The 26,275-nt window shown below is 44.6% G+C and overlaps 1 protein-coding gene and 1 pseudogene across 1 annotated transcript; one reads left to right on the top strand and one right to left on the bottom strand.

Annotated features, from left to right (window-relative positions):
• Positions 1-15: 15 nt before the first annotated feature.
• Positions 16-12,091, top strand: LOC115198781 (lymphoid-restricted membrane protein). Its single transcript, XM_029761058.1, has 19 exons — positions 16-91; positions 796-848; positions 1,898-1,997; positions 2,190-2,364; positions 2,731-2,806; positions 6,432-6,478; positions 6,751-6,839; positions 6,931-7,091; positions 7,559-7,643; positions 7,881-7,929; positions 8,077-8,110; positions 8,194-8,334; positions 8,490-8,624; positions 8,812-8,968; positions 9,038-9,081; positions 9,186-9,322; positions 9,548-9,652; positions 10,010-10,129; positions 11,020-12,091. Exons 4-19 carry the CDS (start codon positions 2,195-2,197, stop codon positions 11,282-11,284), a joined length of 1,815 nt encoding a protein of 604 aa, XP_029616918.1. The 5' UTR covers positions 16-91; positions 796-848; positions 1,898-1,997; positions 2,190-2,194; the 3' UTR covers positions 11,285-12,091.
• On the bottom strand, positions 12,060-25,554 carry LOC115197951 (protein CASC1-like; annotated as a pseudogene).
• Between the last annotated feature and the right edge of the window lie 721 nt (positions 25,555-26,275).

The following is a 26,275-nucleotide window of genomic DNA, read 5'->3' as shown; positions in this document are numbered from 1 at the left end:
GGACAGGAGGGGGGACTAAGGGGGCTCTCCCTTCTCTCTCCTCTCTCGGAAAAAAGTGAACCCGACCAGACGGAGGGAGAGGATCTGAGAGGTGAGTGAGTAGGATTCCACAGATTAGTAATGATGATGATATCCTATTAGAACTCCATATTGGGCTGTATTTTAGTGAGTTTACAGGAGTTCCTGTAAGGTCTTTCTCTATGGTTCTGGGCTAGTGAGTCCGTCAAAAGCCTGTGTGGATTACCCGTGTAATCCCTGGAGTCACAGAGCACTCAGCCACCCTTGAAGAATCAGGCCCAGACACCCACCCAGCCCTCTGGGGTTTGTGGCAAGGACAGCCATAGATGGCCAGGGTCTCCAGCTAGGGACCTGTGTGTGTGTGTGTGTCCTGGTTAAAAGCCCCTAGACGGCCCAGCCTTCTGTGTGTGTGTGTAGCTGTTCGCTGGTAAGTCTTCTAGGCCCCAGCCTTCTATGGCCAGGTGTTAAAGTCATCCAAACCTAGTGGAAGTGTTCAGTAATCCCCAGTGGTCTCCCTGCATCACTGGCTGCCAGAACCCAAAGAATGTGGTTATTACTGCCTCTAAAGCCACTCTAACACAGACAGGGAGTTTAATGGTCTAATATTATGGTCTAAGATGGTAGTGGGCGGGGCTTAGTTTGACCATGCCAGTGACCCCAGCTGAATATCACAGAGATTATTTTTCAACTTTAACTAATTAGCTTTTTTTCTTCCTTCCTGTCTCTCTCTCCCCCTCCCTCCCTCTCTCTACCCCCCTCTCTGCCTTTTTCTCTCAGAAACGACAGCGTCACCAGACTGTTCACCTTCTGGTCACTGTCTATCCCCACAGGTCTTTAAAACATATTACTGTGTATGTACTCTTACTGTGTCAGTGTGCTTTAAAGCTTTTCTCTGGATTAGTTTGGTGGTTATCCACTCCAGACTTAAAAGACTGAACTATAGAACCATATAAAAAAAGGCACGTTTTTGGGGGGTTGCCCTCGTCATGCGTTTTGTGAAAGGAACACAGCTCTGTCGCTGTTAAGATTTGACTGGCACTTGTTAGTCATATAAAATAATGGGTGTTCATTTGAGTAGAACCCCACCTTGGAACATTGCTTTGAATGGGGATGTTCCTTCTAGTATGTAGATCTACGTAGTCGTTGGAGTGCATGTGACCGTATGTGGTGATGATGATGGCAGTTTTAAGAGGCCACTTCTTCCTTTGGTGCTGGTGGGCAGGAAAAGGGGAAACGGTCATAGGCCCCATTCAAATACTTTGAACATGCATCCTTCCCGCACCTCTTCCTTGAATGAATCACTTATCTATCCTGGTCACTTTTGTGTAGCTTTTACCAGTCCTGTCATGTCTGATCAGTGACCACTTCAAGGAAGGAACACAGGAAGGAAGCATTTTAAGAGTATTGGAACAGGAGCAGAAGTGTTAACCACACCTCTGTGAATAGACAACAGGACATGGACCACTCCAGGCTGGAACACACTCTTTCCTTCCATCTTCCTCTCTCATACTTTTTACTTTCCTCCCACTTGACATAACTCATACAACCTTGCTTTTATTTGACTACCAAATGGACTTATTTGCTCATGTCATTAGTTCTAGATAGACAAAACAGAATGGCTCATCTTCTGAAGTCAAGCTTTCTTACTTAATCGGATCGATGGGGAATGGACGGTGACTCACACTGACACAGAGGTGATATGAGGTTGTTTTTCTATGGTTTGTTGTTGGGTAAGCAAAGGCATTGTTGCTTGCCAGTCTATCGCTGCATCCTTTCACATTAACTGAATGGACAGGTGGCTGTTATGTATTGATGCTTGTCTGTTTATCATATTCATACTCTTTCTTTTTTTAAATGATCTGTATGTGTTGTGCCTCAGGGTGCCAAACTACCAGAATGCTTTGGGCCTGAGGACACCCACCAGCAGGCTGTTGACACCGAGGAGCATCCACTCCCTCCCTCCCACTCTTCTCTATTGGGTAAGACCAACTCTGTCTCCATCACTCTCTCTCTTCTTCCCCTCTGATCAGTCTTTCTCTCTCTGCACCATGCAATCCCTGACTCACTCTAGCCTGCAACTACAGCAAATTAGTATTTCTCTTCATGCATTCAGTTGGATGGCCCTCTCCAATGCCATTTCACTTATGACTCCTACTCACCCTTTTGTCCAGATACAATGAGCCCTGACACCATAGTGCCTCTTCTTCAAGACACACCTCAGCCTGGCTCACCAGAACACGACAGGACTGTCACTGCTGGGAACAGTCCACCCCCCAGGCTGGCTGAGAAGGTATCTCCCAGCTGCACTTACCCTGTGATGGATGAGACCATTTTACTGACTGGAAGGTGAGAACAGAGCTCTCAGTGGCTTTTACTGTACAGTTGTAGTTTCGGTGTATGTGAGTGCACTGTAGCACGCTTCTCTTCCTCTGGACACATTTGCCAGTCAAATTAGTGTTTTCCAAGCTGTGAGGATGGAAATGTTGGCTGTGTAATTGGGCCCCTTTAGCGATACTTTGCATACCCACGATGCACCTGTAATCGGGGCTGGGGCAGTGACTGCTCTCATAGGTTGGTGCAGTCACAGTCAGTGACCCCAGCTGCTTCCTACTATCTGAGAGAGATAAACACCCACCAAAGCATTTATAAATTCTCTGGTTGGGCTCCAAGCGACACTGATACACTGACCTTTCACCTTTCTCTCTGGGTCAGCCCCCAGCAGACAGATGGCAGTGAAAGAGGAAAAGGAGAGGACAACATCACCTCAACCAATATGAGTGACGCGCAGGTCAGTACAATACACAGGAAGTATTTTACTGATGGCACAATGATGGGAAAACTAACTTCCTTCATTGACAGTCACAGCCACTGTGACACCATCTCTCTCCTCTTGACTTCCCCTTTTCTATCGCTCGCTCTTTCCCTCTCTCTGTCTTTTACTCTCTCTGTTCATTCTCTTCCTGGTTGGGCTGAGTGGTGCTGTGTTGTGGATGGGATGGAGGGGTATGGACAGGGGCTGGTTGGCTGAGGGCTGTGCCCAGAGAGGAGGGGGTTAGGGTGGAGGAGGACCATGGTCCCTAACTCCTGTGTGAGTATTCTGCCCCAATTGCTTCACTGCACTGTACACTTTGCCAAGGGAGGCAAGTATGGCTTATTTGGTTCCTAGCTCCAGATTGTGCACATATGTTATGTCTGTGTAATAATGCAGTCTTTATGTTTACGTGTATACCATTGTGTAGTCTACTGTAAACCTTTCTCTATATTTTCTGAGCCGGTTTGTGTTTGGTTATTTCAGTCTTGTTACAGGGGCTAGCTGTGATTCAATCCACAGAGACAGACATGCTATTTCTGTTATTCCAGTCTCCTGCTCTGTGTAGGCACAGCGGAGTGGCACTCCTGTGAGAAATGTTTCCAGGGGGAGCGAACAAATGCCTTCTAATCGAGTTGAGAGTGCAAGTTTCTTCTGTCTGTGGCGAGGATTAGCAAGCGGTTAGAGCTGGATCTGTCTGTCAGTTTGGTAGACTGGAGAGAAGTGAGAGAGCAGGTAGCCTAGCGGTTAGAGATGGATCTGTCTGTCAGTTTGGTAGACTGGAGAGAAGTGAGAGAGCAGGTAGCCTAGCGGTTAGAGATGGATCTGTCTGTCAGTTTGGTAGACTGGAGAGTAGTGAGAGAGCAGGTAGCCTAGCGGTTAGAGCTGGATCTGTCTGTCAGTTTGGTAGACTGGAGAGTAGTGAGAGAGCAGGTAGCCTAGCGGTTAGAGCTGGATCTGTCTGTCAGTTTGGTAAACTGGAGAGCAGGTAGCCTAGCGGTTAGAGCTGGATCTGTCTGTCAGTTTGGTAGACTGGAGAGTAGTGAGAGAGCAGGTAGCCTAGCGGTTAGAGCTGGATCTATCTGTCAGTTTGGTAGACTGGAGAGTAGTGAGAGAGCAGGTAGCCTAGCGGTTAGAGCTGGATCTGTCTGTCAGTTTGGTAGACTGGAGAGTAGTGAGAGAGCAGGTAGCCTAGCGGTTAGAGCTGGATCTGTCTGTCAGTTTGGTAAACTGGAGAGCAGGTAGCCTAGCGGTTAGAGATGGATCTGTCTGTCAGTTTGGTAAACTGGAGAGCAGGTAGCCTAGCGGTTAGAGCTGGATCTGTCTGTCAGTTTGGTAGATTGGAGAGTAGTGAGAGAGCAGGTAGCCTAGCGCTTAGAGCTGGATCTGTCTGTCAGTTTGGTAGACTGGAGAGTAGTGAGAGAGCAGGTAGCCTAGCGGTTAGAGCTGGATCTGTCTGTCAGTTTGGTAGACTGGAGAGCAGGTAGCCTAGCGGTTAGAGATGGATCTGTCTGTCAGTTTGGTAAACTGGAGAGCAGGTAGCCTAGCGGTTAGAGCGTTGGGCCAGGAACCGAAGGGTTGCTAGTTTGAATCCCTGAGCCAGGTGAAAAATCTGTCTTTGCCCTTGAGCATGGCAGTAAACCCTAATTGCTCAAGGGTAGCCAATGATGCCTGACCTTGACCCAACTCTCTGAGTGTGTCTTGGGGAGAAAAACACAGGAGAAATAAGCACCCACCCAATTATTATTATTATGTATCTCTTTGTAGGCTAGTAATCAACAGTTTGACTTATGTGAGTTTTTAAAACCTAATTAACAACGATAACCAGGATCCCAGGACTGTCTCACTCTTCACATTTCCAGAAAACAAAATATGACAAGACCCAGGACATTACAATATTTTCCCCCAATGTCGCACTAACGCAATTCCACAAAATATACATGTGCAGCAGCAGATTGGCAAAAAAAAATAGCACGGAAGCCAAACATATTTACTAAACACAAAGTCGCCATCAATTCAAATCACGCACATAATTGACACTGCCGGACTGCACACAGAGAACGGAATGCAGTTTAAGTTATCATCAGTTTCATTATTAAAGCACGTCTCATGAGTGTCACAATACCGTTTTAACATTTCCCAGGCTTCTCTGCGCTGTCTCCTATTGCTGCCCATATGAGAGCATCGGTAGAGAATGTGTGATCAGCAAATGGTATGAGAGTAGATATGGGATTTTTTAGATTTTTAACAATTGGTTCCCGTTAAGATACCTTACAATTTCCTCTCTTAATTTCTCTGTTATTCATGAGCTGACCTGCTATCTGTATAATCATCTACTCGATTTAGCCAAATAGGAGATATTATGCTATTCGTTGGAGGTTATATTCCAAGCTTGGCAACTTTGGTCATTTTACTTTTGTTTGACTGCCGTTACAAAGTCTGTATGATTCGAAAACTCAAAGAGTGCGCTCTGTGTTGACATAGCCTAGCCTACTGCTGAAATATGCTGAATTAATTGAGGAACATAACGCTCAGAATGTATGAGCGGCCTGTTTCGCAATTCACAAAAATGTAATTGGCTAACAAAGTTACTCTATCATTACTAAATATCAATTTCACTTGGTGTGAAATCTTTACATAGGCTAGTGGCGCAATGACTATCCCTGGCTTAGTATCTTGGCTTTAAATGGTCACAACTGATTTTTGCGGTATTTCCTGGGACTCTCGGGTTAAATATGCATTATTCCCAGCACTGAAACTTGGTTGAACACACTTAAAACTTTATAATCCCTTTATGAACACTTCATGACACATGGTAACATCAGCTTTGGCAGTTATTCAGTGGCAGGAAACGAAGACTGGTGTTATTGGCCAAATCTGCTTGACTTCAACACCGTATTTGCATAGGCAATGTCATGGACCGGTTGTTGCATGAATAAATGCAACAGTCTTTGATTGTCCTGTGTCCTCCCTTCTGAATAACCGTTTTGTTTATAAACATGGGTTGTGTAGAGTTTAAAAGCTTCATAGATAATACATACAATCCAGATCTCTTTTATCTGTTTTTGCAGTGAGATTTGAGGTTGGTTTTATAGTGTCATTCTCCTCTTGATTGTTATGCACAGTTCCATTTACCTTTTAACCAATCAGCATTCAGGATTAGACCCACCAGTTGTATAATAGCCCTGCGCTCAAGTGTCCAGCTTTATATAGTCAGTGACTTCCACTCTTACGTAGCTGAAGTGTGTGTGCTGTATTCCACCGCCCCCACTACTTACTGCCCTGCCAGTGTAAATGCGTTGTCCACACTTACTCTGTCCAACACTCATACTCGCAGCCCCCGACACACATACACACACCGCACACTCCGCTGCAGGGCACTCCATCAACCAGCACATTATGTAAGAAATGAGCATTCTCCATTCCACCTTTTGTATATTCACTGTACAGAGCAGAGATAACATTCTGATGCCATGGGACAGGTACGGTATGCAATTGTGCGCGTGTTTCTCTTTTTAATCGTTAACTTCCTCTGACAAATGGTGCTGAAAGTATGTTACAAGGCCACCTGTATTTATCTCTCACCTCTCTCGCTCTTTCTCAGAAGCTAACCCAGGACCAGCTGGCTGAGAGAGTGCTAGCAGAGGACAGGTGAGTGTGTGTGTGTGTGTGTGTGTGTATACATGGTTGTGTCCTAGTTACATGATGGAAGTGGTGTACTTTCCTCCGACATATGCTGTCTGTGTGCTGAGATGTATTTTCTGTTAGGAGGTTAATGTTGGCTTTGTTTGGAATTGTTTAGAACATTACTCTTGCTTTTGGTTGAGATAGAGGCACACGGTAGTGATAAAGGCAAGATGTGCAATTGTTTTGGCATGGTGGAATTGCTGCAGCGCTCTCGCGTGTGTGTGTGTGTGTTCCAGTACCAGCCTGTTACCAGTACTAGAGGAGGAGGAGGAGGGCATACAGGAGTCAGTGGTGCAGGTGCCTACAGTGGAAGTGGACTTGGCAGGTAGAAGGAAATAGAAGAGCTATGGCCTCCTGCCAACATTGTGTGTGAGGGAGAGTGTGTGTGTGTAACACTCCTTTCACTGTCTCTACAGGGACAGTCAGTCTGGCAGAGAATGGAGGCTCTCAGACCATGGATGGACTGAATGTTGCGCCCACTGACCCATCACAGGGTCCAAGGGATGCTACGACGCCTGACCCCTCAGGAGCCAAAATTGACTCCCTGGTTCTCAGGAGCAAGTTCAAGAAGGAACTGGTGAGCTGTCTATTTAATGATATATGGCTCCCTGTCTCAAATGGCACCCTAATCCCTAGTGCACTACAAGGGGTTCTGATCAAAAGTAGTGCACAAATCATTTGAGATGAGAGCTCTGTGATAGTGAGAACATTGCATAAATAGTATCATGACCTTGTGACTTATTGAGAAAATGTTGTCTTTCCTGCCTTGTGTGGGAGTGAACATTCTTTCACTTTAGTCGGCTCTGCTTATCTACACAGGGAAGCACTTCACAGCGTTCTGGCAGAATGAATGATGGTCCTACAGTATACCTAGCTAGATCTGTACAATGTGACATTGGTTCCTGGATACAGTCTGTAAGAATCGTGTGTGTCTGAGGCGGAGGATAGCAGCGAGACCGGGAAGAGTGTGTGTACAGTGAGGGAGAAGTGTGTGTGTGTGTGTGTGTGTGTACGGAGTGTGTAACGTTCACCAAAATCATCCAGGAGCTGTCTCACAGTATGGATGTCATCGAGGAAGGGAAGGTACGAGAGGACCTGAGTGAAACCAGTGTTACCACAGAGAAGGATGGTGAGTTAACACCAGATACCTCACCTGAGAATGTTCCTAATATTTTGATGATAGTATAAGTCTAATTACTGACTGAAGTCAAAATTCAATTGTCACATTGTGTGGTCGATTATAGATTAGAAAAACTATCTTTTTCTATTGTAAAAGAGAGATCAATAGCAAGACAAATGTTTCGATATTTTAAACCATGAACCTCTTTCTCTCGCTCTCTCTGTGTTTCTCTGTGTCTCATACCAGTTGAAACCTCTGTTGTTTCTGAGGACTCAACCGTCGGCGACAGAAGCAGGTAGGCAACTCAACAATACAGTACAATACCTCATATTTTAGAGATGCATTGCAAGATGATAATATAAATGCTCTCAGGTACTGTGACACTCATAGCTGTTTTCTAGTGACAGATAGTGTGATACTCACTCTGTTTTCCTCATTGCAGCCTGTCCCCTAACGACAAGGAGATTGAGGTAGTGGTAAGCTTTCCAACATTTTCTCTCTTGATTATCTCTCTGGATGTACCATCATAGAGCTAAGGCTGTGTTGTCTATCTGTCAAGACGGAATTCCAGCGCCTGTCCCTGGGCTTTAAGTGTGACCTGTTCACCCTGGAGAAGAGGCTGAGGCTGGAGGAGAGGTCACGGGACCTGGCCGAGGAGAACGTCCGGAGGGAGGTGTCCAGTTGCCAGGGACTACTACAGGCAAGAGGTTTAAGAGAGGGAGGGACTGGGGAGAAGGGAGAGGTTGAAGAGGGAGACAAAGGAGCGAGGTGTCCAAATGTAGCTGTCAGGACCTGCTACAGGTGAGAGGGGTATACAATTTCCTTTTTTACCTTCCTCGTGTCTGCTCTTCCCAGGCCCTGGCCCCTCTGTGTGAGGATGATAACCAGTCTATGGAGATCATCCAGAGACTTCAGAAGAACCTGGACATCCTCATCCAGTCCATGACCAGAGTGTCCAGTCGCTCAGAGATGCTGGGCGCCATACACCAGGTACAGTACAATTTAATTGTGTGATTTGTCCCCCTCTCTCCCCTCTTTTTAAGGAGAGTCATCTAGGTAGACGGTGTAGGTCGGCGTCTGTGTGATGTCTCTCTCTCCCCCTGCAGGAGTCTCGTATGGGTACTGGTTAGGCGGTGGGGGGGGTGTGTGTAACCTCTCGCTCTCTCTCCCCCTCCAGGAGTCTCGTACAGGCAAGGCAGTAGAGATAATGATCCAGCATGTAGAGAACCTGAGGAGGATGTACACTAAGGAACATGCTGAGCTCACTGAGCTGAGAGAGAACATGCTGCAGAACGAGAGGTCCTTCGGATCCCACTCTGGAGGAACACACTCCGGTGAGGAACACACACACACACACACCTCTATCTTATGTTTCTTTCTAATACTGAATATGTTTCCTTCAGATGATTTCAGAGGCAAGAAACAATCTGGATCAACGTACTATAAGGTAGGTCAGTTTAGGTTCAGTGTATATGATGTGCTGCTGTTTTAGTCACTGTCTATGCATCTGTACAATGTCTTGTATTGTTTCCCTATTCCTCCTTTCCTCAGGCATCAGCCCGACGGGTCAGCATAGCAGCTATTCCCCGATCCGGTGGGGGAGGGGGACCCATGCACTATGACAGGCCCAATAAGGAACAGGACACCACAGAGACGGAGGCGGAGAGACTCACCCGCAGATCTCCCTGGTAGGTAGACTACAGCACTGTGTGGGGGAAATAGGGAGTGGTTGAAGAATATTTAAACGCACCCTGTGACCCTGTTTTGCAAAACAAACACCATCCGGATTTCTGAGGAAGACATTTCAATCTCGGGGCCTTTTGTTAAAACATGACTTGCGGGCTGTGCAGTCTGTGTTCGGTGTAGTGTGGAATGTGACGTGTGGATTGTGTATGTATGTGGCGCGGTTACAGGAATGTGACAGGGAAGAGCACGGGGCGTCCTCCTCTAAAGCGCTTCGTTAGCTCCGGGGCTTGGGTTGAGACTGACGAGCCCTCACTCGTGATGCTGATGAAGGGGTAAGTGCTGATATCAGCTGTGTGTCAGAAGCACACGCGCGTGTCGCACTTGACCTCAACCTGAAAACAAACATTCTGCATGATGTGCCCATTTCATTTGCCCAACCATGTACTGTATGTATGTAACAAGTCTGTAGTTATACGTAGTCAGCAGGAGAACAACCTACGTACATAACAAGAGCATGTGGAACATTGATTGCAGAGTATCTGTGTGCTTTTGTGTGCATGCCCTGAGTAGGTATGTATCAAAATGTGGGTCCTTAGTGTGTGTTGTGTTAAACAAGTGTGTGTGTGTGTGACATGCATTAGAGTGTCTATGTGTGTATGTGAACCGTGCATGCCCACACTGTCCCACAGGCCTGCCTACGACACAGACTCCCCTTCAGATGAGGAGAGGAGGGAAGTGCCCGTTCAGAGGAAGTCCAGTCTTACTGAGCTGGGCAACAAAATCACCGCCCTGATTATGCCCAACAAGACGTTAGTAGTGAACCAACCACTAGTGTTTTGCTTCTTTGCTGCTCCTGAGGCTTATATACTTTTCACACCATCGTGCCCACTTGAATCATACTGTACTGTGCTGGCTCAGATAAGTTTTTTTTTGCCAACTACCGTGGATGCGTAACGTGGCCAGAGCAGTACAGCTCAGCTTAGCTCAGTAGTGTGAAAAGGGTTCTAGATGCTGTAGCCTGGATTCCTGTCTGTTTTCTGCTTCAGCCAACTGCTTGACAAATGTAAAGCAGTTGGTTAAATCATAAGCCCATCTGGCTTCCAGGCTGTGCTGCTTTAGGTCCAGGGAGCAGACTCTGGTCCAGATTGACTGAGCAGAAAGACGGGTGTAAACAATATACCTGGTCTAGAGCGAATGCTTTGTGAATCTGGCCCTTGGTCTCTGAGCCTGGGCAGTCTCTGGATGTGTGGTTGTGGTGAGGGTCTCGGTTCAGTGTTTCTGCTTCAAACGAACTCTCCTTCAGCTCTAATCTCTTCCATCCATTCCCATCAGGAGAACTGGTGTGTGTGTGTGTGCGCCCTGGAGAGTGTATGTGAGACATGCATTGCCTCGCCGCTCAACATGCTGCAGTGCTTTAGTGCTGTTTTTCTATTGTCTGTGTACCAGGTGTGTGCTATACAGAGCGCTTTAAAAGTGGTGGTCAGTCCACGCTGCTAACGCCATCCTAACTTAGCCTAGGCACCAGTCTGTTTCTGCATCGCTACATCACTGCTTTGGGAATACGGACAGACGACCAGCTGGCTAAAGCAGACTGACCGTCTCATCCAGACATCAACTTCGCTTCACCTAACCCAGGCTAAATCTTATTTTGGCATCCATTCTAAATCTTCTCTTTTCCTCTCTCCCTCTCTCTCTCCAGTCCCATCCTGGCAGAGCAGGCTGCAGCAGCCCCGGGTTCAGGCTACTCCTCCCAGCCTGCGTCTGCAGCCAGTGGGTCCCGGGGACTGTGGCTGTGGCTGGCCCTAGTAGTGGTCCTAGCAGGCCTCCTGGCCCTCCTAGCCAGCCTGGTGCTGCAGCCGGCCGTAGACGCAGCGCCCGTGGGGACAGGGGACTCCTGGGTGACCATCCAGCAGCTCCTGTGGCCCTACACAGGGCTGAGGCACAACGGACAGCCACCGGTTTAGAGGGGCTGTGGCCCCAACAGACAGAGATGGACGGGCAGGCATCTGGCTATGGTCAACCCCTGGAAGGTCTTCTGTAACTTGAACCATCACGTGTGTTAGACTAGTTAGTGTGTGAAGAAAGAGCACTTGAAGACCGACGCAGTCGGTGTGTTGGTACTGGAGTTTCTGAACACTGACTTCCAATTTGCTATTGGTGCCCGGAGACATTCTGCCACACAGTTACGGAAGGGAGATGGTAATGTTATTGGCCGTTATATATGTGGGCACAATGTTGTCCAATCAAGTCAAGGATGACACCAGCGTTGGGCTGTCCAGTCATGTAATGGACTTCAGCGCATGCTATCCAATTACGTCACACCTTTTTGAGCGTTTGTTGGTCCATCAACATGCTTGCTCATGGACTGTGGATTTAGCAGTTTTTTGCTTTTTAAAACACATTTCATAGTAAACTTCTGAATCTATGGCATTTGCGGTTGCCTGAAGAGGCCAGCATTAAGAATTATTTAGCATTCATTTGTTAAGTTGTTGTAGGTGAAATAGTTGTTTTTTTATTACATTTATGAACCTTGGTAATACACTGCCGTTTTTATGTTTAATTTATCGTTTGACAGCATTAGACTGTGTGGGGATATGAATATCTATTATACTGCATCTGTTTTTGTTATAACCAGCGTTTTGTTACAAACTCAAACAAATGGTTTTTACTCTACTTTAAGTGCTCACTTATGAAATTAATCCACTTTTGTATGTTCCAAAGAGGGGGAGTCAAACTTTACACAATAAAGGAACTTTATTCTACACAAATAAGCTTTGTGGTTTTACATGAGGGTCCATCTGTTGTAAGGGTTAACGTTCACAGTGAGCAGTCTGTCATACCCACGGTGTTCTGCACAGAGTAGGTTGAAGTTGCCTCTAACCTCTGATACAAGATCAGATAAATATATATTCCCCCTACTGGTTAAAGTTATGATTGGGAATAGTCAAATCTGATCCTAGATCTGTGGTTGTTGCCTACTCCTACATAGAGCTTGGGGGTCTAGTATCTACTGTAGTCAGGAGTATGTGAGAGGCCGTGTGGCACACAGCAGTCTGCACGGCATCGAACAGGTGGTGAGAGCGTCGCACCTGTCCGGCGCGGGACATGCCGTCTCGGAGCATGTGCAGGAAGGTAGAGTGGAACTCGCTGCCGGGGTCCAGCTCTGGAGAGAATGCCTCCCTGTGTTCCTTGCTCCTCAGCCACCTCCGAGCCCCCAGTAGGTACACGCACCACAAGTCCTCTCGGACTGGGTCTAGGTGCTCACACACCTGGGAGAGAGGTTAATCCTACTGCACACATACTACGACACACACACCACGACGACACTGGGATGGCTGCTAGATGCTCACATACTTTGGAGAGAAGGTGCCAATAGTACGGTAAATATCCTGTCCATCTGCATGGACAAAGTACAAATGCAGGTGCAGGGTAATGTCAGTATCAGAGGTGAATCTCAATCCAATCTAGTTGTCCAGTAAACCAGCTCAATGTTTCCCCTATATGCACTGGAGCTCTTTCCTTGTTCCTGATTCTGAAGCTACTTCTGTTACTTTCTGGGAAGGTCCTCTATCCAAGGACTCTTCCTCATTCTGTGTGTTGTGTGACAGAGGATGTGTTTGTGTTTAAACTATGTGTGTGTGTGTGTGTGTGTGTGTGTGTGTGTGTGTGTGTGTACCTGCAGCACCAGATGCTCCTGGCCACACTGTGTTCCACTGGCTCCAGGAGAAGGCAGAGGAGAGCAGCGCCATCTGTTCATACACCGCGTGTTCTATCAGAGGGTCCTGGAGAAAAGGTTAATGTTATGACACAAGCTTAACAACTCGACACCATTTAAGCCTAACAGGATTTACAATTCCAAGAGTTGATTTGTTGTACATTATTTTTTGACAGAGGGTCTTACAAGGGAGAAGGATACTGCATCAGACGTTTCGCACTCCAATCTAGCATTCCACTGTAGGTTTCCCATGAGTTGCTAATATGTTTTTGTTGCAAAAAGCTATACAGGTTCAACGGTGTTACAAGCAACATGAATTGTGTGCCCACATTGCTTTGTGTAACATTCATCATCTAATCCACAGTATGCAGGTTGATGGCACTCACCTTTGCATTTACGCTGACACATTTGTCAGAGTATTGGTTGACGAAGATGTGACCCCGGCGCTGACCATGGCTTTCTGCAGTCCAGAGGGACTCATCCACTGGCCCAGGATGTGGTTCAGTCCTCTCTCCTGGTCTGACTGGAGCATAAACTTGCTGCCGTGTCAGAGAGCGGAGCAAGGAGTCAGGATGTGTTATGTCATGGATTTGGGCAATGCCTAGATACAATAATAGCCTTGTTTCCTTCATTACCACTGAAAACATTGGCTCGATTTCCACAATACTGTTTCCCCTGATATGAATCACTGAGGAATGTTCATGAATAAAGTAAGCCATTTTAGACTGAGACGCACCCTGAGTTTATGGAGGAGACGGAGCATGACAGATTGTGAGTTCTTGCCGTGATGGTGAGCAGGGCAGAGACCTGGCCCAGTGGTCTGAGCTCCCAGCTGTGGAACGGCATGTTGGCATATGAGTCCTGTAGAACGAGTCCATCTTGAACGAGATCTTCCGCTCTGCCTTGTCGTACGTCTCACTGATGCAGTCTGTCTTCCAGTGCTGAACTAACGCACAGCTCTGCATGATGATGGCATATTCGATGAACTGGTAAACTAACCAAGTGCTCCAGGACAAGTTGTCTACAGAAATAAAGGAACTTAAATTCAACCAAGACAAAAAAAGACGAGGCCGAGGATAAAGTCTACTTCTGGAGAAACCCTGACAAAAGAGGTCCTGCTCCTCCTCTCCATGACAGACGCAGGAGGGATGCCGCTTACTTCTATCCACCCCAGTCTGACCAACGCTCTACAACCAGCGCCTCATCCGCTTCTAGTGCCATTTTTTTTTTTTTATCCAACGAGAGACTGGGCCGACGGAAGGGCGGAGGTGGCCGTAGGCACGCGCACCAATAAGATGCCGCACCCGACGGAGTAAGAAGAAACGACTACCAGAGGGGACCGTTCACACGGTCCCAGAACCCACGGGACTGTGTGTCGTTAATTTATCAAGCAAGATATTGAACCCTGCCCATGTCTCCTTGCTTAATAAAGGGGTAGACAATTGGGCTAGGGGGTACAATATCACATTACACAAGGACCTTAAGGGACATACATACACTTATTATTCTAACAGCTGTTGTTAGTTCAATTTATTTTTGTATGGTAAGAAAATGTGGTGTTTTGTTTGGAAGTTTACATTCGTGAATATGAAATTTGGCCAAAAGAATAATGAAATTAATTACATAATGTTTCAGCTTATTTCTATCGTAGGTAAAGAATCCAAGCAGTACATCTCTCCACAATAGTGTAAGATCTTCATAAATGTGTTCAATTATAAATCTACTGATGTCTTGCCACAGTTTCCTTACATGAATACAATGCCAAAAAAAGATGCAACGCTGTTTCTGGGTGGTCATTACAAAAGGAGCAATTTGAGTTGACGTTTTCCTTAAACTTCTTCATATAGTGGTTGACAGGATAATATTTATGAATCATTTTAAAGGAAACTTCCTTAATTTTGTTAACAAGTAGATATGTGTGTGGCAACATCCAAACTTTTTTCCAACAGATATTATCAATAAATCCATTCCAATAAGGCATGACATAAGGTATAGATACAACATCCTGCTGAAACAAGGTTCGTATCGCTCTGTTGTTGAATGGACCAAAAGAGAAACAAATCTTTCCTACTGATGAGTCAACAGGGTGAACAGAAGATGGGCTCTGAGGATCAGGTCTTGACACATTCCTGAATAATAAAGCAGCACCTGAGGGAATGGCATCTAAAACAATTGCATAATCTTTAGGTCTTACTGGGACCTTGTAAAGTAAAGAGTTCCTTATAACTAAGTAAAATACCCTCTGCATTTACCAGTTGGCTCACCAATAGGATATTATTTCGGAACCAATATTCTAAAAACAAATAAGTATTTTTTTCAATATATCCCGATTATTCCATATATAATATCTCTGTGGAGAAAAATTATGTTTATATATTAAGGACCATGACAAGAAAAACTTTCTGCTTTTCATCAGCAGGTTCACTGGAACTTTGTCAATATTATAATTGAAAACCAACATGAAGTTAAGACATGAGGAATAAAATTCCACATAGAAGTGGGTCTTCTTAGGAATTGTTTTATCCAATTGATCTTAAGTATTATTTAAGGTAGTAAAGTCCAGAAAATTCAGCCCACCATTCTCATGTGTTCATTACAACAGTTGTCCTAATGTAATGGGTACGGTTTCTCCACAGAAAGTTGAAAAGCATCTGGTCTATCTCCTTGCTTATTTTACCGTCAAGATATAAAGATAGAGGGCCATATGTTAGTCTAGAGATGCCTTCAGCCTTGGTTATTAGGACTCTTCCTTTTAAAGATAAGTCCTTCTGTAGCCATTGATTTAGCTTCTTCTGGGTTTTTTTTTATAAGAGGGTTAAAATTTAGTAAGCCTCTAGACTGTAAGTTATTTTACTGGAATACCATAATATGAAGGTGTCACACAATCTTTGACAGCCATGAGTTCACATTTATTAATGTTAAGATATAGACCAGACACTTTGGAAAAGGATTGTATAACATTGATCGATATGGGAATTTGGTTAGCATCTTTCAGAAAAAGTGTAGTATCGTCAGCCAGCTGGCTTATAATAATTTCTTTACCAGTTATGGAAATACCTTGTACAGGACTATTAAAGAATTTGTAAGAAGTTGGGTGATTAATAAAAACAGGTACGGAGAGATCTAGGTGAGGTGCCATATTTCAATTTGATAGAGCTGTTACCATTTGTATAGAGTCTTAATAGCCTTACAGAAGAAATCCCCAAAGCCAAGTCTCAAGGGAGTGGAAGAGGAATACTGTGTCAAATGCTTTATAAAAATCAAAAAATCTAAATGTAAAATTCTTTCTTTAGACTTGAGAAATTTCACTCTACAAATAACACTATCCATAAGTTAAACATTGGTGTTATTACAGATGACCAAAAATTTATCGCTAAATACTGTAGCAATTTTTACAGAAAACTGTATAGCTCTACGTACTGTCAGGAATCCACAGGTATGTTTTTTGACTCACTGAATAATGTTCACTCTATCAGTGATAGAATCTAACAGTGTGATGAACCCATCATAGTTGAAGAGATTATAGTCTATCAAACATCTAAAGAACAATAAATCACCAGGTGTTGATGGAATTACATCAGAATTTTACAAATTATTTTCTGAACAAGTAGCTCCCTTCCTATTTGAAGTATTTTTAGAGAGTATTCAAAACAATGTTCTCCCTCCTACAATGAGTCGGGGGTTAATAACACTAAGCCTAAAAAAGAAGTGCTGCTCATCGATAACTGGCGTCCAATTTGTGTTCTTAATAATGACTATAAGATATTAGCCTTACTTCTTGCAAAAAGAATTAAAGAAGTCCTGGATGCAATCATTGATGAAACACAGTCTCGTTTTATGAGGAACAGATATATTTCTAACAATATCAGACTAGTATTAGACATACTTGACTACTCAGACCTAATAACCGAGGATAGCTTCAAATTATTTTTAGATTTTTATAAACTCTGATTTACCACCCCAAGATGTCCCTGAACAATGTCTATTTGCGCCCCTACTGGATGGAAACTACAAGTGTAATGGCTGTGCTCAATGCAATGGCACTTATAAATGTAGATGTATTTATACACCCCCAAACAGGGAAACAGATCCCAATCAAAGGTGTTATCACGTGCTCCACTAAGGCAGTTATTTATCTTATAACTTGTCCCTGTGGTAAAAATGATGTGGGTCAAACAAAGCGTGAATTAAAAGTATGAATTTCGTAGCACCATTAGGTGCAAAAACTTGACTTACCCAGTTGCGGCCCACTTTTTAGAAGCAAACCACTCAATTTCGTCTCTACGTTATATTGGCATCGAACATGTCACCCTCCCTAGGAGAGGCCTGACCGCGATAATTTATTGTTAAAACGAGAGGCTGCCTGGATCTTTAATTTAAAGACCCTTGCTCCCTTCGGTCTCAACGTAGACTTTGATCTGAAGCCATTCTTGTGATTATTGTGATTTTGCTGTTGTAAATGTTTGTAGACTTATGTAGCCAATTTGTATCTATGATCGTACACTATCCATTTATGTTTTTTGTATGCTATTTTAATATATGAGAATTAACCAATGATATCAGGCCACACCCATCCATGATTACAGACACCTGTGTGTCTTTTGATCCTTGTACCCTGATGAAGACAGCTTGTCTGTCGAAACATTGGACTTTGCATCTGAGCTCCTAGGGTGTGCAGCTCTCCTTTATTTTTTCAACTGTTCCACTCTGCTAGCCAGCACCTCGCCTAAATAGGTGTGCGTTTCTTTCGCCTCTAGATTATTCTGACCTATTGATTGACGTATAATTTTAGACATCATGGCTCTCAATAATGTAGAATAGGGAATCATGTCAACTCCACTCATTTCAATGATGTTTCAATGATGTTTCTAGAGACAATATCTCTCTCAACATCACTCAATGCCTAGGTTTACCTCCACTGTATTCACATCCTAACATACCTTTGTCTGTACATTATACCTTGAAGCTATTTTATCGCCCCCAGAAACCTGCTCCTTTTACTCTCTATTCCGGACGTCATAGACGGCCAATTCTCATAGCTTTTAGCCGTACCCTTATCCTACTCCTCCTCTGTTCCTCTGGTGATGTAGAGGTGAATCCAGGCCCTGCAGTGCCTAGCTCCACTCCTATTCCCCAGGCGCTCTCTTTTGATGACTTCTGTAACCGTAATAGCCTTGGTTTCATGCATGTTAACATTAGAAGCCTCCTCCCTAAGTTTGTTTTATTCACTGCTTTAGCACACTCTGCCAACCCGGATGTCCTAGCCGTGTCTGAATCCTGGCTTAGGAAGACCAACAAAAACTCAAATCTTCATCCCTAACTACAACATTTTCAGACAAGATAGAACGGCCAAAGGGGGCGGTGTTGCAATCTACTGCAGAGATAGCCTGCAGAGTTCTGTCCTACTATCCAGGTCTGTACCCAAACAATTTGAACTTCTACTTTTAAAAATCCCCCTCTCTAAAAACAAGTCTCTCACCGTTGCCGCCTGCTATAGACCACCCTCTGCCCCCAGCTGTGCTCTGGACACCATATGTGAACTGATTGCCCCCCATCTATCTTCAGAGCTCGTGCTGCTAGGTGACCTAAACTGGGACATGCTTAACACCCCAGCCATCCTACAATCTAAGCTTGATGCCCTCAATCTCACACAAATGATCAATGAACCTACCAGGTACCACCCCAAAGCCGTAAACACTGGCACCCTCATAGATATCATCCTAACCAACTTGCCCTCTAAATACACCTCTGCTGTTTTCAACCAAGATCTCAGCGATCACTGCCTCATTGCCTGCATCCGTAATGGGTCAGCGGTCAAACGACCTCCACTCATCACTGTCAAACGCTCCCTGAACCACTTCAGCGAGCAAGCCTTTCTAGTCGACCTGGCCCGGGTATCCTGGAAGGATATTGACCTCATCCCGTCAGTAGAGGATGCCTGGTTATTAAATACATGTTTTAACAGTATCACTATCAGTCCCAGTCAATGTGGGGCCCGTCCAGTTCTCCTCCAGGTGTCTCTCACCTTCAGGGTCCCAGCGGACCTGTGGGTCCTCCAGGAACAGGACAGAGTCAGGCAGGGTGACTGTGACCCCTACAGGGGGACAGGTCAGGACCCCACTGTCCTCCAGCTTCATGGAGGCAGAGCCCTGGATCTGGGACTGCTCCGTGGGGTAGGGGAACGGCTGCAGCCCTGTGTCCAACAGCTGGGGGTTGGGGCGAGAGACACTAATGTTAACTTAGAGAATTAAAGGCAGAAGTGGTTCTTACTTTCCTCAAGGTTATCTAGTCCCCTTGATTAATGCATCATAACAACTGCAAAGAGTAGTTTACACATTCAGTAACCCACAGAAGGGGTGCCCAGTGACAGTCCATGGAGTACATTACACTGAGCGGTAGGAAGGGAAACTGCTGTCAGAAAGGGCACTTTCTGAACATAAATATACAATTTCAACGAGTTCAGTGAGTTACAGTTCATAAGGAAATCAGTCAATTTAAATAAATTCATTAGGCCCTAATCTATGAATTTCACAAGAATGGGCAGGGGCGCAGCTATGGGTGGGCTTGGGAGGGTATAGGCCCACCCACTGGGGAGCCAGGCCCAGCCAGTCAGAATGAGTTTTTCCCCACAAAAGGGCTTTATTACAGACAGAAATATTCTTTCATCCGCTATCCGGATGGCTGGTCTCAGACGATCCCGCAGGTGAAGAAGCCGGATGTGGAGGTCCTGGGCTGGCGTGGCTACACATGGTCTGCGGTTGTGAGGCCGGTTGGACGTACTGCCAAATTCCCTAAAACAACGTTGGATGCGGCTTATGGTAAAGAAATTAACATTCAATTCTCTGCCAACAGCTCTGGTGGACATTCCTGTAGTCAATGCCAATTGCATGCTCCCTCAACTTGAGACATCTGTGGCATTGTGTTGTGTGACAAAACTGCACATTTTAGAGTGGCCTTTCATTATACCCAGCACAAAGTGCACCTGTGTAATGATCATGCTGTTTATTCAGCTTCTTGATATGCCACATCTGTCAGGTGGATGGATTATCTTGGCAAAGGAGAAATGCTCACTAACAGGGATGTAAACAAATTTGTGCTCAAAATTTGAGAGAAATAAGCTTTGTGCGTATGGAACATTTCTGGGATCTTTTATTTCAGCTCATGAAACATGGGACCAACACTTTACATGTTGCGTTTATATTTTTGTTCAGCATAGGTGCTGTACTTGGTGGTTCTGGTTCACCTCTCATCTCCCATCCGTTGAGTTGTTGGGACTGTGGCGGCAGACGAAACACATCGCAGTAGAAGACTCCTCCCAGGGGTGTGTACTGCTGCAGGTCAACCACCTGACCCTCATAGCTGTCATTCACTGGGTCCATCGGTGTAGGGGAGGAGTCTCCCTCACCTGGACAGGACACACGTACAGGTGAACATGGGAATCACAATATGGAATGAAAGGCGCTGGTTAATTCTCAAGCAGTGTTTATAGTAACATGGCTAGGGTTGCAAAATTCTGGTAACATTCCTAAAATTCAATTTTTGCCAGAAATCTTGTTTGGAGAACTCCCAGATTCCCTACTGATTCCAGGAATGTTGCAACCCTAAACATGACAGTAAAAATAATCCAAACAGAACAGTGAAATATATAATGGGAATGTTATTTGCCTACTTTGTCCTCTGAGCCAGTTGTAGTCTCTCACCTGAGTCATCTCCGACTAGCATGGTATCTATCTGACTCCCTTTCTCCTCCAGCTTCTGTTTCACATCCTCCAGCTGCTTCTGACCACGCCTCCTCTCCTCCTCCATAGACATCACACTCACCGCACTCTGACACAAACACATGCACACACGTATGCACACGCACACACACGCACACAGACGTTAGCCTATGTCACTTTTAAACACCTTTCCATTAATCCTATGACTTGTTTCCAGCTTACCTTCCTGCCTTTGGACCCTCTGACAGACTGCACCTCTTCCTCTGCACCTCCCTGCTGTGTGCTCCCTCCCCTGTCACCGTCTCCCCCCGCGGGGGTCGCTCCCTCCAGAAGGGGGCTCCTCACTGGCCCCCAGGCCCAGAGACATCCTGCTGGGGGTCTGGCTTTTCAGGTTGGCCAGGTGAGACAAGTGGTTGTAGTGGGTGTGGAGGATTCTCACAGCGATGTCACTGACAGCCAGCTGTTTGGGCAGCTTAAAGCCCAGCCCCACCTCCTCGAACTGGAACCCTTTAAACCTGAAGAGCCACAAAGAGAGAAACACTGTCACAAATTGAAAATACTCAATTGTTCTGTTTTCACTTCATCCAACACATCCATAAGAATGGGTTTGAGTAGAAACAGACTGTTAGCAAGGAGACTAGATAGAAATTCTCTATTTGTGTGAAGTGAATAGAGCGAAAATCAGACATACGTCTGTGACGTGCCTTGGGTTCTTGTTAAGGTTGGCCCACAGACACAGTGTGATGTTGTCATCCTGGACCACTGTCTGCATGTTCCCCGTCTCAATGTCCGAGTGAGCACTGTGGCCAGAGAGACACACAAACAGACATCAGCAAAACATGCTCATCTTACATTCCAAAACTTAAATACAGTCGTTTCCAAAACAAACTGGCAGACATGTTTTCTGCATGTCTTAAACATCATCAGTAACCCTACCTTGAGTATCTCCTCAGTGCTGTGGTCATGTTTGGATTGGATGAGAGTCGATGGAGAGCTGGGTCTCCTGGTACCTCAGGGCATCAGCTGGTTCAGGCTGGTCCCTCAGCATACCCTCCAGCATACCCTCCAGCTCCTCTAGCAGCTGCAGGCGGAGATAATGTGCAGCCGTGTTTATGTTCATCATTCATTTGGTATAATCCTTATACAGATCAATACCGGTCTCAAATAGAAGTGCTCTTGACAGTCACTTTAAGTGGGCTTAAACAGGAACAAGTGTTTTCAAATGCAAAACTGAATTGAGCGTTCTTATCGGACACATACAGAATCGGTAGAACCCCCTTCTCCTGTTTCATGTCTCCATAATGTGACCCTGGTGTTTAATAGCAAACCTACCCGTAGAGCCAGGGCACACTCCTTTAGAAGCGGTTTGATCTGGACTTCTGGGTCCTCCCACCACAGGTTGATGAAGGTGATGATCGCCTGCTGGACTGACGGGTCTGGACTCCCATCACAACGCATGTACCTGTCTCACTGGGGAGAAAACAAGCAGTGTTAACTATGTCAAATAGGGCTCATCTGATTTATTTATCTACGTCTACCAAGGCCTGCCATTATGGTAGTCTCTTGGACACAGTGTCTGGTAAAACCATAACAGGACTAGCATGGCTAATATCTTCAGTAACTATACAAAAGTCTGGCCAGAGTTAGAGCTTAGAACAATCACACACCTTGGCTTTCGCTCTGGAGTCAGTCACCCACTTGGTGACTGCAATCTGGTTTTCTTCCAGTAGATGACGCACTTGGTTCAGCTCGTCCTCTCTGCGATCTTTGTGCTGTCACAGAAAACCAGCAATGATCACTCTTTTTCATTAGGACATTATCAACAGGTTTAACTTCAAGAGCCCTCTCCGTACACAAAGACACTGATAACCATGAACAATAAAGGTCAGTGATGGTAATACTTTTAGCTCCAGCCTCTTTTGCTCCTCTTTCTCAGCCAGGAGTCGAGCCCCTACACAGCAGAGGGGGAAAGGAGTCATGCGTCAAACATACAGTACATGCTATTGCCCCATGAGTGTATCTATTACTGATGTATCACTGTGCAAACTATTGAAGCATCTCATAATACAAATGGCAGTTCAATAACACAGATCAAATGGTACAAATGCACACACAGACAGACAACCATTAGCATGTGACAGAGGTTTTGCTATGGATTGAATGATAATGAGAAATGACCAGTACCTTCTTCCTTTTGTCTTCCCTCATCCTCCTCTTTCTGAAGTTGCTCCTTTTCAGCCTATCTGAGCTTGCCTCCTTTCTTTTGGGCAAACTTGAACCAAATCAACAATTCAACTTAATGAACAAATGTAATCAATTGTGATCATAGACACATTTGCAAACTACTGAATTCTTGCAAGTTGTGGGCATTACAAAAGTGAGTGTGAAGGTAAAGAACATAGCTATCTGAAGAACTTAGACTCTGAGATGCTGGGGGAAATTGAGAACATGATATTATATTCAATTTAGCTAGCTAGCTAGCTAGCTATATCTACTAGGTCTAGCTTGTTATATCTCTCATGAATCAATATTATGCTGTTCATAACAGTAGTTAACATAGTTACATTTGCATCCTTGGGTGGCTAACAAGGAGAGAACATATATAATAGAAAGTTAGGGGATATAGTATTTAGCTGTAGCAAGATAAGGCTGAAAGAAGCAAAAAGATAAAAATACAGACTTGCAGCAGCATCATAATTGCAGTAGCACTTGCAGTAATGAGAAAGCTGTGACTTGTTTGCAAGATAGCTAGCGTTAGCTAGATTACTTAGCTAACTCTGGTTTAGCTAGCTAACTAACGTTAGCTATGTAGCCAATTTGTTACTTGCCAGAGCAAGTACTTAAGCAACTAGTTGTATCTAGCTACTTAATATCTTAACAACCTAACCAGATATTCATTCTAACTCACTAGTTATATAATAAACTGAAAACTGCTCACCATCTTCTCTTGGATATATGTCAGAGGTCAACTCTTTTCGCGTCAATGTTACCATGGAAACGGCAACGCAGGCAGGTCAATATTTTGGTTTGCGACATGTACAACGATTTATGGCGTTGTTTATGAACTCATAGTGTTACATTTTGATTGTATGATTTAATTTAAATATTTTTTTTGCATTACTATCAAATTAAGTCATACAATCAAAATAAGAAATAAATAAGAAAAAGGCTAATTAAGTCATACAATCAAAATCTTGACACACAGGTCCATGTATGCACGTGTTTTGAGAGGATCACAACTATAATGTACTGTATCTTATTGTGCTTTCAAGGGAAATACAAGGTCAAATCATGACGTCGGTGAGCTTCAGGTCGCAAAGTCTGCACTCTAGAAAGAGGCCTGAGTTCCCGACATGGAATTCTGAGCGGGATCACCGTTCAAAACGATTTTTCCAAGTTGGAGCTCGTTTTTTTCTCAGTTATCTTGAATGCGCTTAAGTCTGATTGCGGATTTTATGAGTTCCAGGTTGTTTTGAATGGAACAATACATCGGGTGCATATTGTCTCACGTCGGATCAGATGGCGTCACCGAGAGTGATGCTCCTCGTGCTATCTGACATTGGCCCTGTTCGAGAGGATCAAACCCGTATCATGGGTAAACTGTGACTGACACTGATCTACAAATAATAATGAGTCGTTATTTATAATGAAAGGTGATTTGTAGATCAGTCAGTCCGCAGTCACCTGCAGTTGTTTTGATGCTCTCAAACACGGTCAATGACATAGGGTCTCCACCCACTCTGCCCATTTTACAAAGACAAATATGATCGTTCAGTGGGCTTTTTAACATTTTATTGACATTATATCCCAAAACTCGGATTTCATAACCAAATACATCCGGTAATAAGCACCGAGCTTTGTTGACATAACAGTGCAGGTTTCTAGTAACATCTTTTGAAGATTTTACATTTTGCGGTCGTCGTCCTCAAAATTGTTTCCGCGGGTCGCTAAAAGCTAAATTAGGATGACACGAGCTGATTTAAAAGTAAAAGGCTTTGAAAATAACTTGGTATACACTCAGTGCTCTGTTGACATTTCACAGAGATATGCTTGTTTTTGTGAGAAATCTTTGAAAAACAGGTGTAAAACGGCTAGCAGGACCCGTCTGAGCGGTTGGCTGAAGATGCCCTCACCCGCTAGTAACTTAAGCTGACTCTACTTTGGTCAGACCCACTACAGGCGGTCGGCAAGAACCGGGCAGATGTGTCCATATCCTTAGTTTTATTTTCTAGTTCACCACCACACATTAGCGCATATAGAAACACAAGATCACACTTGTTATTGCAGATGCACGCACAAACACTTCTAGAAAACACACTGAAACACACTCATCAGCTAAAGACGATAACCACTCTGAGCTAGAGTGGGAGGGGCCGGAGTACAAATGTCCATTCGGGCACACCGATTGGCTGAAACCAGGAGTCCGCGATCGACCACTGATAAGGGAAGAAATCACCTAATAGAGTACCACAGTATGAATCATAATGCCCATACAAGCTAGCAGTCAAACAGGGAAATGGTTCCAATCGTTTTTTCACCATTCATTTTTCCCATTGGGGATTTTAGAAACACTTAAAATAAGGGCCGTGTTTCATGTACCCTGGTGTGACGTTTTGATAACTGTAAGTCTCTCTAGGTCAAAATGTACACATGATACAATACCGCTTTATGCTCTTGAACAGGGCCACTGACTGACTCTACGAATAATAATGGGCACGTTCAAGCCGATCACTTTTGTCAAGTCGCTGACCAAAGTGTGTTGCATTATCGGAAGAAAAATGTGTCCGACTTGCGCCGACATGTCGACTGCATGAACTTTACAAAAATCATGTGATCATGACGTTTTGACTGCAGTAGACTGCAAGTTTCTGCAGTTGCTCTTCACCAACTTCATCCTGCAGCCACCGCCTGCATTGTGGGAGGCTACTGTATATTTTTAACCAATCATTAGTTGTTGTTTTTTTACTCATGCAAAAGTAACCAAAGACATAATTGAAACAGGAACCAACTTTGCCGTGATTAATGTATACAGTGGACAAACTAATGTGATGTTTGAGGCCCTCACACTAAATGATTGTACAATGTACACACATACGATTTCAGTTTGTTAGTGTATGATACGGGATTTGAAGACATGTTTATTTCGACATTATAAAGAAAAACATATAAACAATGGCAACACTGCCATATTAATATCAGAGTTGCTGTTGGAAAACCAGATTGGTGTCTGACTTCAGCTGTCGCAGATGCACCTCCCCCGACATCACTCATCGACTTTCCTTTACAGTCGGGTGCTTTAGCCTTACCACTCAAACGCGCCCAAAGAGTATTATTATTATTATTATTATTATTTTTCAATGAGTAGAACTACTAATGCAACGTTCTTTGTAGATCAGTCATGCTGCGTTAATGTGCTAGTTGGAACGAGGAAACTCTAAAATGTCCGACTTGTTAACTAGTTGTAGTAATACACGTGCAGCATTCAACGAATCGTCAAATCGGAAATGTCCGAGTTTCCTAGT

This window comes from Salmo trutta, chromosome 8 (assembly GCF_901001165.1).
Source record: "Salmo trutta chromosome 8, fSalTru1.1, whole genome shotgun sequence".
Lineage (NCBI taxonomy): Eukaryota > Metazoa > Chordata > Actinopteri > Salmoniformes > Salmonidae > Salmo > Salmo trutta.
The sequence above is the reverse complement of the archived record's forward strand: the minus strand, read 5'-3'. Positions and strand labels throughout refer to the sequence as shown.